A 15434-nucleotide genomic window follows, 5' to 3' on the forward strand; every position below is an offset into this window, starting at 1 on the left:
TCTGGGGGAACAGACCAGATGGGGACACCAGCAAGGAATACACCAACAAGTGTTGGACGACATACATACAGATGAGGAGGAGGTGAAGAAACTGCTAAGGGACATCGATGCCTCAAAGGCAATGGGACCGGACAACATCTCCCCGTGGGTCTTTAGAGAGGGAGCAGATATGTTGTGCGTGCCACTTACCACAATCTTCAACACATCCCTGGAAACTGGGCAACTACCTGAGGTATGGAAGACGGCAAATGTAGTTCCCATTTTTAAAGAAGGAGACAGAAAAGAGGCACTAAACTATAGACCTGTGTCATTGACGTGTATAGTATGCAAAATTATGGAGAAGATTATCAGGAGGAGAGTGGTGGAGCACCTGGAACGGAACAGGAGTATAAATGCCAACCAGCACGGATTCACGGAAGGCAAATCCTGTGTCACAAACCTTCTGGAGTTTTATGATAAAATAACAGAAGTAAGACAAGAGAGAGAGGGGTGGGTTGATTGCATCTTCTTGGACTGCAAGAAGGCCTTTGACACAGTTCCTCACAAGAGATTAGTGCAGAAGCTAGAGCATCAGGCGCATATAACAGGAAGGGCACTGCAATGGATCAGAGAATACCTGACAGGGAGGCAACAACGAGTCATGGTACGTAATGATGTATCACAGTGGGCACCTGTGACGAGCGGGGTCCCACAGGGGTCGGTCCTAGGACCAGTGCTATTTTTGGTATATGTGAACGACATGACGGAAGGGTTAGACTCAGAAGTGTCCCTGTTTGCAGATGATGTGAAGTTAATGAGGAGAATTAAATCTGATGAGGACCAGGCAGGACTTCAAAGAGACCTGGACAGACTGGACACCTGGTCCAGCAAATGGCTTCTCGAATTTAATCCTGCCAAATGCAAAGTCATGAAGATAGGGGAAGGGCACAGAAGACCACAGACAGAGTATAGGCTAGGTGGCCAAAGACTGCAAACCTCACTCAAGGAGAAAGATCTTGGGGTGAGTATAACACCGAGCATGTCTCCGGAAGCACACATCAATCAGATAACTGCTGCAGCATATGGGCGCCTGGCAAACCTGAGAACAGCATTCCGATACCTTAGTAAGGAATCACTCAAGACACTGTACACCGTGTATGTCAGGCCCATACTGGAGTATGCAGCACCTGTTTGGAACCCGCACTTGATAAAGCACGTCAAGAAACTAGAGAAAGTACAAAGGTTTACGACAAGGTTAGTTCCAGAGCTAAGGGGAATGTCCTATGAAGAAAGATTAAGGGAAATCGGCCTGACGACACTGGAGGACAGGAGGGTCAGGGGAGACATGATAACGACATATAAAATACTGCGTGGAATAGACAAGGTGGACAAAGACAGGATGTTCCAGGGAGGGGACACAGAAACAAGAGGCCACAATTGGAAGTTGAAGACACAAATGAGTCAGAGAGATAGTAGGAAGTATTTCTTCAGTCATAGAGTTGTAAGGCAGTGGAATAGCCTAGAAAATGACGTAGTGGAGGCAGGAACCATACACAGTTTTAAGACGAGGTTTGATAAAGCTCATGGAGCGGGGAGAGAGAGGGCCTAGTAGCAACTGGTGAAGAGGCGGGGCCAGGAGCTAGGACTCGACCCCTGCAACCACAAATAGGTGAGTACAAATAGGTGAGTACACACACACACACGCACACACACACATATATATACACACACACATACACACACACACATACACACACACACACACACACACACACACACATACAAGATACTGCGGGGAATAGACAAGGTGGACAGAGATAGGATGTTCCAGAGAGGGGACACAGGGACAAGGGGTCACAACTGGAAGCTGAAGACTCAGACGAGTCACAGGGACGTTAGGAAGTATTTCTTCAGTCATAGAGTTGTCAGCAAGTGGAATAGCCTAGCAAGTGAAGTAGTGGAGGCAGGAACCATACATAGTTTTAAGAAGAGGTATGACAAAGCTCAGGAAGCAGAGAGAGAGAGGATCCAGTAGCGATCAGTGAAGAGGCGGGGCCAGGAGCTGAGTATCGACCCCTGCAACCACAATTAGGTGAGTACAATTAGGTGAGTACACACACACACACACACACACACACACACACACACCTACAACAGGCCTAGTGTCTAATCGACATGTGCCTAGGACAAAATGGTAACTAACACACAACACACACACACACACACACACACACACACACACACACACACACACACACACACACACACACACACACACACACACACACACACACACACACACACCCACACCTACACACCTACACACACACAACAGGCCTAGTGTCTAATCGACATGTGCCTAGGACAAAATGGTAACTAACACACACATATATACGCATGCACATACAACAGGCCTAGTGTCTAATCGACATGTGCCTAGGACAAACTGGTAACTAACACACACACACACACACACATATATACGCATGCACATACAACAGGCCTAGTGTCTAATCGACATGTGCCTAGGACCAAATGGTAACTAACTAACACACACACACACACACACACACACACACACATGGTAATGCATTATTTACAGCTAGCAAAGTCAGGGTGTTTCTCCAGAATGGTCTGTAATATACCACTGTGGATAAAATACTTTGCCATTTCTTGAACATTTCTGAGTGAGTTGTTTCTAAATTCATTAATTTGATCACACTCCAGTACATAATGACGCAGGGTGTGACAATAGTCCATCTGGCAAAGTTTACATTTCGTTTGGTCTACATCTGGCTGTGGTGATTTAACCTGCCATAGATACTTGTAACCCAGCTGGAGCCGGGCAGTAGTGACATCCAAGAGTCTGCTTATCTTGTTGGATGCACCATAGACATGTGGTTCCTCCTGCATGATGGAATGATGATAGATGGACTGACTTGTGTCAATCTCCCTAAGTCTTAAGTCAATAAAGCGAGAGCTTTAGCCACCAGGCCACATGATTCTCTGACGGCTCCCTAACGACACCAGGAGACGGCTGAACCCTCAGGGCACCGCCAAGCAGCTACACCAGGCCCACTTCACCATGTATAATATAATATATGAAGCCCATGGTCCCCAGGCAGATGATGATGATGGCATCTCAGCGGCAGGATGCAGTGGCGGCCCAGGATCACTGCCAGGAGAAGGTGAAGACGGAGTGAGACGCCCCGGGCAAGGAAAAATATAATCCTTATTTCTACAAGTACATGATACAACTTACGCAGACCTAGCTGATATCAATGACATACTATATGGATTATTATTATTATTTTAATAAAAAGAAGCGCTAAACCACAAGGGCTATACAGCCATACTATATGGAAACCATGTTATGCAGAGCAAATCAGGTTAAATTTATTCCCAGGATGCGACCCATTCCAGTCAGCTAACACCCAGGTACGTACTTACTGCTAAGTGAACAGGGACAGCAGGTGTCTTAAGGAAACACGCCCAATACAACGAATACAAATAGAAAAGCTGAGTTCGTCACCAACCGAACTAACAGCCATACCTCGCGCACTGGCACGCCAGCGTTCAGTAAGTTCAAGGTGGCATGTTATAACTCTGAGCAACCTGGAGGACACCAACCTCAAATTCCGCTGCGAATTTACGCTCAGAAACGATATAAAGATCATTCCCCGAGACAAGAGACCTACGCCAGAATGAAGGAATAGTGTCAAGTCACGTCTGTGAAGATGGCGGGGGTTAGAAGTGATGAGAGATGTACAAGGACGTGTTCGTGCACATCTTATCTCCTTAACCTATCCCAGCCCATCATAAATACATATGTAAAAACTATACATGCATTTGCTCAATATCACGAACATAGGTAAAACATTATAATCAATATATACTTACTCGCAATATCTGTAATCCTTTCAAATGTTAATCATTCCATTGTGTCCACCTTAGGTTAATAAAAACTAATTCCTCTCTACCAAACTTATTAAAGACATATAGCATGAACTAATAGAATATTCACTTCTCTTGTATTCATTATAAACTTGCCTAATGACCAAATGTACAAAATTACTGCACTGCCTTAGTAATCTTAAGTTAGTCTTAAGTTTGCCCGAAATACTCTGTATACAAAAGGGGCTTTTGGCATGTACATCCAGTTGGTATACTCCTTTGTACAAACATGTATCATGCTGAAATAAACTTATTCTTGTCACCATGCCCCTACCAGCAGCTTGCATCAGGTAAAGCGCTTTTTCTTCAGGAAGAGCAACGAGGCTTCCTGACAGCAGGTGCCATAAGCAACATTATGCGCCCGTATGTTTGATACGCAAACGTATTTTTATATTTTACTGTATTAGACTTTCATGACTACGTACATTTGAGCACATTGAGGTAGAGGGGGCTGGGTAGCAGGGCTTATGGATTACAGGGATACTTTTCTTGGATCATTGAGGTAAAGGGAGCTGGGCAGCAGGTATAGGTACCTGCTGCCCAGCCCCCTCACAGTAAATTTATTCAGGTACAGGTATAAATAAACACAGTTACATAAATTATCATACACAACAGCATGTGTAGATTACGCAGGATAACCCAATAAAATTATTATTATAGTCATGGGGAGCGCTAAACCCGTAGGATTATACAGCGCATGACCCAATAAGTCAAAGTGACTTATTTACATTGGATTCCATTGAGCTTATGGAATACAGGGATACCTTTCTTGGATCAGTCAGGTTGAGGGGGCTGGCAGCTGGGCTTATGGAACACAGGGATACCTTTGTTGAATTGCACTGCAACCGAAACACATGTACTAAAAAAATATCGTGGCAGCCGCATACTGCGGATGTACCAACATTTTTTTAATACAAGAAAAATAACTACACGATTCTTCAGGTAAGATCACATGGAAAAAAAGTTGTATGACTATTTGAGGTTTTCATAAATGTAACGAGTTGTAAAGAACAGTGTCTTTTTGTTAGTGTTGCCAAATTATTATGATGATAGGTTAGTAGATATAGAGTAGAGGTTATGTCAGGATGTTCAGTGTTCCTTGGGAGTCAAACGGCGTCTCTGCTCTCACACACTCTCTACCACTCATATACTCAATACCTTCTTACCTTTAACTCATAAATTATACGTCTTTTTATAAAAAAATTTTTTTTTTTGCTTTGAATGTTTGTTGTTAGGCAATTTTCAGAGGATCTGTGTAGTTTTTGCTAATTTTCTGTATAGTATGATACTTTCTTATTGTTGGTTACATAAGGTGTATATAAGCCAGTTATAAACAAAATGAAGGAAAGGTCACGAAAAATCATTTGAGGTGCTCGGGAAACGAGACAATCCTAGGTAAGACCTTAAGTTTCACCCCGAGACTAGCTTACACGAAGAGTGATGATGGTAGAGTGTAGCGGCGAGCAAATTGTAGAAGATAAAGATGTAGAGAAGATGGAGATTAACAGCAGTGAAAGGCGCTGCCTGGGGGAGGAAGGATGGCTAACCTCCCCCTCCAACACCACCACATTTCCATTATTTTCTCGTAATTATGGAGCTGTAATAGGGTGTGAGTAGCATGGAGCTTTCCTTCCTCTCTTACTCTGGGAGTGAAAGAGTTAACTAAGAGGAAGAGCACTATCGACAGACTTTGGGTGAAAACGTTAGGTGAATGAATAAGTCATTTGTTCATTGTCTTTAGGACAAAACTGGTGCAGGTAACTGCCCAGTTATAGTTGTAATTATTGCCGTTGTATTAGTATTATTTATTAATAAATAATATTTTGTTGAAATTTTATTCGTTTATTTTACCAGTGTTCCCATTATTAATTATTGTCATTCATTCTCTTTATCATTAATAATCCCCTTATTGTTTCTGTAGATCAAAGGTAGATAATGAAGATAAGTTGATTAATTAGGTAAATGTGCAGCATTTTTATTGAGATGTTTCACCTGTCATAGGCATTATCAGTCTGATATAGACATTAGAATGTAGTCATTTATAGTGGAACCAGTGGAGTACTGTAGCACTAGATGTGGTATTGCACATGTTTTATTCATAAGCTTTTTGGTATTATATATATCTTAGATCTATAAATACTTGTCTGATACATGGACATCTTGTAACAGAGAATACAAGATGTTACAACTCATTTACAAAATCTCTGGCTCATGTTATGGGCATGACTTCCACTAATGGACCCTGCCCACATGTGATCATGTCTGCTGCTGTTTTATCTTCTTTCTTTCACTGGCTTCACTACTAGATTAACCATCAACTTACTTGTATGAAGCTTGAGTATATCTGCAGCTTGACCACTAAATCTGTGACCTACCTTCTGGGCCTGACCTTCCACTAGTGGCCCTCTCCCATCTGTGACCATGGCTATAACTACTGCACCTGTCCACTCCTTCCACTGGCTCCATCCCACCTTTAACTTTTTCTAACAAGGGCCTCAAGGACTCCAGTGGAAATAAGTCAGTTTGTCTGACTTACTTTCTTGGGTTCTCCTAGGTAATCTACACATATGCTGCTATATACAACAATTTATGTAACTGTATTTATATGTCTCTGTACCTGAATAAACTTACTAACAGAAACTAACCTATAGCACCAACTTTCATATGAATTTTACTCTTGCACTCTCCACTAACTGCTTCCCTCGCACACACCCCTGCTGCCTCTGTCTCACTCCTACCTTTCATACATTCATACTTATACACATCCCTCCCTGCAGTGCTGTATGACCCTTTTGAGTCATGCAGCACTGCACTGCTTTGTTCTTGCATCCCCTCAAGGTGAGGGGGCTCTTGATCTAGGAAATTGGATCTGTGCTCTTGTTCCCTGAATTGAGCCTGAATACCTTCCATCCCCCCCACGTGTGCTGTATAATCCTACAGGTTTAGCGCTCCCCCATGATTATAGTTATATAATTTGTTCTCGCATCTCTGTGTTTGATAAAGATAAGATTAGATTTTGTTCATTCTTTTAATCCCAGAGGGTTAACCACCCAGGGTAACCCAAGAAAGGCTATACATTATCGAGGGACTCTGTTGTGTTTCAATTGGGGTCCTCAATCTTGTTTCCCAAGATGCAAGGCACACCACTCGACTAAAACCCAGGTACCTACTTGTTTGCTAGGTGAATGGGATGACAGGTGTAAGGAGACACACCCAGTGTTTTCATTCTTGCCGAAGATCAAACTACGGACTCTCACTGTCTGAAGCGAGAGTGTTGCTTACCAGGCAATGTAAGTTTTTTTTAAATTTTCAATGGTTGTAGCACTTGTATGCTACATCTTCTTGTACAGTAGGGCCCCTCTTATGCAGGTTAGGTTCCAGGCTACTGCCGGAAAGCAGACATCGCCGGATAGCAGAACGCCATTTTTTGAAAATATGAACGCATATAAATGCCAGATAACAAGTTTACACAAACATATATTAAGTTAGCAATAGAACTAGACATTTTTAAAAACAATAAAAAGTAAAATGCACACACATACACTCATTATTTGCCTCAAAATATTTGTAGTCTTAATGTAGTATTTATTGTAAGAAGTCGGGTGTGGTAGGTATGGTAGCCCTCCTGGGCACCCCACCCACATATAATATACTACGACGATGCTTAAAGCTTCCTAGAGTGATAAAATGCATATACAGTACACTCATTACATACTTAAAATATTTGTAGTCTTAATGTAGGGTGGGTGAGAGACGAGTAAACGATTGTTATTATTACAAATTATTATTATTACAAGTTATTATCATAATAAAAAAGAGTGCTAAACCCACAAGGATCATGAATAGCTATAGATAGAGTGAAGGCATATGAAAGTAATAAATTTCTAGTTAAGTTACTGGTGATTGACTAGAGGAAAGAACCTTTTAGTAAACAAATCTCATATTTGTCAATTTTTGTACTGTGGGTGTATGTATCATGATTATATGTTATGTAGAGTGTTTATTATATAATTTTGAAAAAATATCATAATGGATTAATGGAAATGTCTATATTAATGTAATATACGACATTTAATGCACCCGAGAGATTATTATATGGCGTCAAGTAGAGAGAGCCTTAGTGATTTTAATGTGTACCTTCACGCTAGCACAGTGTGTAAGTATATTTAGGTACAGGGACACATAAGTAGTATAATTATCAGAATACAGTGGTACCTCAGGATACGAAATTAATTCGTTCCAGAAGGCTGTTCGAGTGCCGATATAGAACGAATTTGTTCCCATAAGGAATAATGTAAATTAGATTAATCTGTTTCAGACCCCCAAAAATACGCTTACAAAAGCACTTATATAAATAAACTTATATAATTGTTTGAGTTTTCAGCTGTTCATATCCCGAGGTACCACTGTACACATAAAATATGCAGTAACTTTAAAACACTTGAAATTTTGGAAAATTTCCAGACATAATAGAGATATGTGCTCACAGAGAATGTAAACAAACCAGGTGGGGCATCCCGTATTTGAAAGTGCTTGCCTTATAGCAAATTTTGGTCATAATTTGAAATTGCCATATTAGCGGAATGCCGTAAAGCGGGGCCCTACTGTACAATAATTCATTCCTTTGGTATACCACACTGTTTGCACAGAAAATTTTGTTAATATCCCTTTCAACTTAATTTTCTTACAGTTTACAACTGTGGCTTGTAATCTGTTGCAAGTATGAAAAGAATCCTATTTAACTTTTATTTCACATCTTTTTATGACTGTACTGTATATGCTTATCATGCCACCTCTCTTCCTACTGTCATGTTTTGCCCATTTGTTATTGTTTTTGTTTATTTTGTTATGTAAACTCCCAAAGATAATCACATGCAATATGACTTGCAGACACCTCAGCACAGGATGTAAAGATCCAATTACATCTATTACCCATATGTTTAAATGTGATTTTGTTATGATTTGTTTCAATTTTTCTTCCTTTTCCACAAGTGTAAGTTCATTGTTTTTCTTAAGTCGGGTATTAGGGGTACTTGGTGGGTGGGGTATGCCTTGCAGAGTTACATAGCAACCAGAATGCATCTAGTATCCTTTTTGTTCCAGACTGTTTTTGCACTGGACTAGTAAGTTGCCATGGATGGGGGTTTACTGTCCCTTAAGTGGAACAACCATCGCTCCACTTTCCTCCATGTTCTCTCCACTGTCAGACGGAAGGTAATGATTGTATGTGTTATTTGACTTGGAAGTAAGTTGAGTAGATGATTGACAAGAATCATTTGCTAAATGAATTGTAAAAACAAAGTGATAAATAATAAGAGAATGAATGAGACATTGTCAATAACTTCTGTTGAGAATTGATTGGTTTTCAGAGGTGAATAAAGAAAGTAAAATTTACCTGCATATAATTTTTAGTGGTAAGTTTATTGTATTGGATGAAATTGTTAAGCAGAATAAAATAAAAAAATATTTCTCATTGCAGTTGACTGTACAGTACACAAATTACATATGGAAATTAGTACAGTCATGTCTTGGCATTGTGTAGGTGAAGATTGTTATTATGAAGAGTTAGTAATACACAACTGTAGCAACAGATTAAGCATATTTTTTTTTAGAAATTCTGTATGTAAAATATAAAAATACTGAAAATTGCTTAAAATCTAACATTTTTGCCACTTTGAAGCTTATTTCAAGCAACTTCTGGTCAGAAACTAACCAAAATTATCTCTATTTCACTATGTTTTCCACCCTATCAGTTAACCAAAAAAAAGGGGGGATATAAAAACTACCCTAGAAAAAAAAAACTCAAAGCTGCAGAGGTTTGCTTTTCTCATCATACACTGTGGAGGGCAGAATTTTTTTTCTTATACTTCCCATACACATTCTCTCATGTCTACACTAAAATTTACTGTTCACAGCATATTTGAGGATGTTGTGCTTAAAACATAGATCAATATGAGCAATGCTGGTGTCAGTAATGTAGATCTTCATGTGAGACATTGAAAGGGTTAGTTCTTTAATTGAATTTTTTTTGTGTAATTAATATATTACAGGTATTATTGTCTTTATTTCAGGAATCCTATTGTGACGTGACTATTGCTTGTGATGGTAAATTCTATCCGGTGCACAAACTAGTTTTGTCTACGTGTAGTGACTATTTTGAAGAGATTTTTGAAAGAACGAATTGTAAGCACCCAGTCATAGTGCTTAAAGATATTAAACACGCAGACTTGGAAGCCCTGCTAAACTACATGTATGTGGGTGAAGTGAATGTGTTACAGACTGATTTATCTGGACTTATTAAGTCTGCCGAGTGCTTAAGAATAAAGGGATTAGCTGTCCCAGATGAGTCTCCAAATGATTCAGACCCTGCACAGGACAGTAAGAGAAATGTCCCATGGGGTGGAGATGGACCTGAAGCCAAGCGTAGAAGGCCAGAGGAAGTTTCTCCTTTGTCACAAAGAACAAGCCAAACTCCAGGTGACAAGGGGAGGGATCCCACTGCAAGATTGCACGCAACTAATAGAGAACCATTTAAAGTACCCCCCAGGGCAAGAGAGCCTGTCAGAGTTCAAACCAGTCCTAGTCCAGTACCTGTACCACCGAATCCAGAGACTCGCCTTCAAAATGCTACAGTGACAGAGTCACCGCCAGAACTATCGCATCCGGCTTCCTGTGATTCAGGATCTACTACTCAAATTGATACTACCACTACTCAAGGCCCCTGTAACTCAAGTAATGAATTAGCTGGCACCACAGATAATTCAGTAAGTTGAACTTTTTCTCAAATATTTTGTAGTTAGCTTTAGCCTTTTGATTGGTATACTGTATAGCTGTTGTCTCCTCTCTTAAAATAAATGAAATATATTTTCATAGTTTCAGGCTATAAGATGCATTTTTTCTTTTTATAGAAAACTAAGAAAGTAATCCTAGAAGAATTAGGTTTCTGGTTCATTTAAACCCTAATGTAGGGCATTGAGCACACTGAAAAAGTTTTAAATTAATGAAAGTCTGATTGGTCTTCTCCACTGTTGCCGTTTCTTTCGATGTAGATTTTTTTTACATTTGATTCAGTCCCACCTTTTTTTTTTTTCAAGATTAGTGCATGATTTTTATATAAACATTATTAATATAATTATTATAAATATTGATCTTGTAATATTTTTTTTATTTTTGCTATTAGTACTATTTTTTTTTTTTCAACAAGTCGGCAGTCTCCCACCGAGGCAGGGTGACCCAAAAAAGAAAGAAAATCCCCAAAAAAGAAAATACTTTCATCATCATTCAACACTTTCACCACACTCACACATTATCACTGCTTTTGCAGAGGTGCTCAGAATACAACAGTTTAGAAGCATATACGTATAAAGATACACAACATATCCCTCCAAACTGCCAATATCCCAAACCCCTCCTTTAAAGTGCAGGCATTGTACTTCCCATTTCCAGGACTCAAGTCCGACTATATGAAAATAACCGGTTTCCCTGAATCCCTTCACTAAATATTACCCTGCTCACACTCCAACAGATCGTCAGGTCCCAAGTATCATTCGTCTCCATTCACTCCTATCTAACACGCTCATGCACGCTTGCTGGAAGTCCAAGCCCCTCGCCCACAAAACCTCCTTTACCCCCACTTTCCAACCCTTTCGAGGATGACCCCTACCTCTCCTTCCTTTCCCTATAGATTTATATGCTTTCCATGTCATTCTACTTTGATCCATTCTCTCTAAATGACCAAACCACCTCAACAACCCCTCTTCTGCCCTCTGACTAATACTTTTATTAACTCCACACCTTCTCCTAATTTCCACACTCCGAATTTTCTGCATAATATTTACACCACACATTGCCCTTAGACAGGACATCTCCACTGCCTCCAACCATCTCCTCGCTGCTGCATTTACCACCCAAGCTTCACGTCCATATAAGAGTGTTGGTACTACTATACTTTCATACATTCCCTTCTTTGCCTCCATAGATAACGTTTTTTGACTCCACATATACCTCAACGCACCACTCACCTTTTTTCCCTCATCAATTCTATGATTAACCTCATCCTTCATAAATCCATCCGCCGACACGTCAACTCCCAAGTATCTGAAAACATTCACTTGTTCCATACTCCTCCTCCCCAATTTGATATCCAATTTTTCTTTATCTAAATCATTTGATACCCTGATCACCTTACTCTTTTCTATGTTCACTTTCAACTTTCTACCTTTACACACATTCTCAAACTTATCCACTAACCTTTGCAATTTTTCTTTAGAATCTCCCATAAGCACAGTATCATTAGCAAAAAGTAACTGTGTCAATTCCCATTTTGAATTTGATTCCCCATAATTTAATCCCACCCCTCTCTCGAACACCCTAGCATTTACTTCTTTTACAACCCCAGCTATAAATATATTAAACAACCATGGTGACATTACACATCCCTGTCTAAGACCTACTTTTACCTGGAAGTAATCTCCCTCTCTTCTACACACCCTAACCTGAGCCTCACTATCCTCATAAAAGCTCTCTACAGCATTTAGTAACTTACCACCTATTCCATATACTTGCAACATCTGCCACATTGCTCCTCTATCCACTCTATCATATGCCTTTTCTAAATCCATAAATGCAATAAAAACTTCCCTTCCTTTATCTAAATACTGTTCACATATATGCTTCACTGTAAACACTTGATCTACACATCCCCTACCCACTCTGAAGCCTCCCTGCTCATCCGCAATCCTACATTCTGTCTTACCTCTAATTCTTTTAATTATAACCCTACCATATACTTTTCCTGGTATACTCAGTAAACTTATTCCTCTATAATTTTTACAATCTCTTTTGTCCCCTTTCCCTTTATATAAAGGGACTATACATGCTCTCTGCCAATCCCTAGGTACCTTCCTTTCTTTCATACATTTATTAAACAAAAGTACCAACCACTCCAACACTATATCCCCCCCCTGCTTTTAACATTTCTCTCATGATCCCATCAGTTCCAGCTGCTTTACTCCCTTTCATTCTACGTAATGCCTCACGTACCTCCACCACACTTACATTCTGCTCTTCTTCACTCCTAAAAGATGGTATACCTCCCTGGCCAGTGCATGAAATTACTGCCTCCCTTTCTTCCTCAACATTTAAAAGTTCCTCAAAATATTCTCGCCATCTACCTAATACCTCCCTCTCCCCATCTACTAACTCCCCTACTCTGTTTTTAACCCTTTCAGGGTCCAAGGCCCAAATCTGGAGTCACGCACCAGTGTCCAAGAATTTTCAAAAAAAAAATTTGTTATTTCTTCTTATGAAATCGTAGAGAATCTTTTTGTGAAGGTAATAAAACAAAAAGTACGAAATTTGGTGGAAAATTGACGAAATTATGCTCTCGCGAATTTTGATGTGTCAGCGATATTTACGAATCGGTGATTTTGCCGACTTTGACTCCCATTTTAGGCCAATTACATTATTCCAATCAACCAAATTCTTAGCTATTTCACTAGTATTACTTCTATTCTATCGATTGAGCACAAGAAATCGCCAAGTCAACTGTTTCAACTACAAAATAAAGTGATCTGAAATTGTTAATTTGGCCAATTTAACACAAAGTTCAAAATATTCCAATTTCAAAATAGGGTCCAGAATGAACAATGTAGGCATTCCTGGCACTAAACTAACATTTCCTCTGTTCATTAGTTATGTTTTGAGGCTTTACAAATAAATTCCATTTTGATTTTTTATTCACATAATGAATTTTTATTCACACCAAAAAATAGAAGATTTACTGTTATGCAATACTGTAATAATTATATAAATATCATCACCATATTTGTGAATGTATATTAGACCCACCAGCTGACGTGTATTAGACGTGTGAGGTCGTTTGTTTACTCTTGAATATCGGCAAAAATTTAACATTTCTGCTACTTTGAGCTCAGTTTCAAGCCATTTCCAGTGCTAAAACCAATCAAAATTATCTCTATTACTGTAATATGTCTTCCATTCTATCAAATGAGACCAAGAAATCGCAAATACAACTATAAAAACATACGAAAAAACACTGCAAAGTTGCTGTTTTAATCGAAAAATCATGATTTCATTTTTTTTCTCTCATTATACACAGTGTGCTGCAGGATCTGTTTTATGTGGTGCACACATACCACATAGATGTATTCTCTCATATCTAGGCCCAAATGTACCACTCACAGTTTATCAGAGTGAGCTGAGCTCATGGCGTAGATCTACGGTTTGGACCCTGAACGTAAAGCCGTAGATCTACGGGACGGACCCTGAAAGGGTTAACTGACAAATCCATACTTTTCCTAGGCTTTCTTAACTTGTTTAACTCACTCCAAAATTTTTTCGTATTTTCATTAAAATTTCTTGACAGTGCCTCTCCCACTCTATCATCTGCTCTCCTTTTGCACTCTCTCACCACTCTCTTCACCTTTCTTTTACTCTCCATATACTCTGCTCTTCTTATAACACTTCTGCTTTGTAAAAACCTCTCATAAGCTACCTTTTTCTCTTTTATCACACCCTTTACTTCATTCCACCAATCACTCCTCTTTCCTCCTGCCCCCACCCTCCTATAACCACAAACTTCTGCCCCACATTCTAATACTGCATTTTTAGTACTATACTTGTATGATTTTTTCCTGATTATTTGAGTTTGATAAAAATCTTATTGTACAAAAGCTTATTGTTGACAAGCACAGCATTAATTAAAACTGCTGTTAGAAATCTTTTAGTATGGTTTATACTCCTACACTGCTATACAGTTGACCAAATGATTCTGCTTAATGACCTAGATAGGGACTAGACAGAAGATTCGTTAAGCAAATTGCATTTTCCCATACATCTGTATTATAACCTCAAATACAGACTGGGACAGTAATAGTGAAATTTATAACAATGCACTGTACTCATTAGAGATTAAACTTCACTCTTTCCAATTTCCTCCTTCACCTTTTTTTTTTATGAATCTCTCAATCTCACCATTTCTCCTAGTTGAAATTTGCCTCCCAGCTAAGAGGGGAGCTACTACCAGTAATTTCAGCTGTTAATTTCTTTACCTAACCTGGCGTCTACCTTTAGAGTGCTCAGAGGGTCCATGCCTTTGTGGCCCAGTCCCAGATCAGGCCTCCCAGTGGATGGTCTAATCAACAAGATTGTTGGTGTTAGCCACACAAACTCAACATCAGCACCACAGCCTGGCTGATCAGAGACTGACTTAAGAAACTTGCCCAGTTCTTCCTTGAAGATAGCCAGGGGTATGTTAGTAATCCCCCTTGTATAGGAAAGGAGAACAATGCTGATATGATTGAGAGATGGATAGGAGACAGTTGTATTTGAATGTGTTACTGTCTCAGACTTTGACTCCAGCATCAATGTTAAACTTGGAAATTTTACTTTCCATGCAATTTAAGAGCTTAATGTTTTTTTTTTTTCTTTTTTTTTAATATAATAATAAAAATAATAATACTACCATGTACTTAATTGTC

General features: G+C 39.4%; 1 protein-coding gene across 17 annotated transcripts in view; it reads left to right on the forward strand.

Moving 5' to 3' along the window:
- The first annotated feature begins 5054 nt into the window (after positions 1-5054).
- Positions 5055-15434, forward strand: part of LOC128684992 (longitudinals lacking protein, isoforms H/M/V) — a 331763-nt gene continuing 321383 nt past the window's right edge. For 3 of the 17 annotated variants that reach the window (XM_053771408.2, XM_053771404.2, XM_053771403.2), the window contains exons 1-3: positions 5056-5328; positions 9037-9147; positions 10005-10697. In XM_053771408.2, the coding sequence (XP_053627383.1) occupies positions 9067-9147; positions 10005-10697 (774 nt within the window). In that variant the 5' untranslated portion in view covers positions 5056-5328; positions 9037-9066. Of the gene's footprint in view, positions 5329-5358; positions 5641-7114; positions 7224-9036; positions 9148-10004; positions 10698-15434 lie in introns of those variants that run through there. The other 14 variants (XM_070104017.1, XM_070104022.1, XM_053771413.2 and 11 more) reach the window with 10 other exon arrangements.

The sequence above is a fragment of the Cherax quadricarinatus genome, chromosome 5 (assembly GCF_038502225.1).
Source record: "Cherax quadricarinatus isolate ZL_2023a chromosome 5, ASM3850222v1, whole genome shotgun sequence".
Lineage (NCBI taxonomy): Eukaryota > Metazoa > Arthropoda > Malacostraca > Decapoda > Parastacidae > Cherax > Cherax quadricarinatus.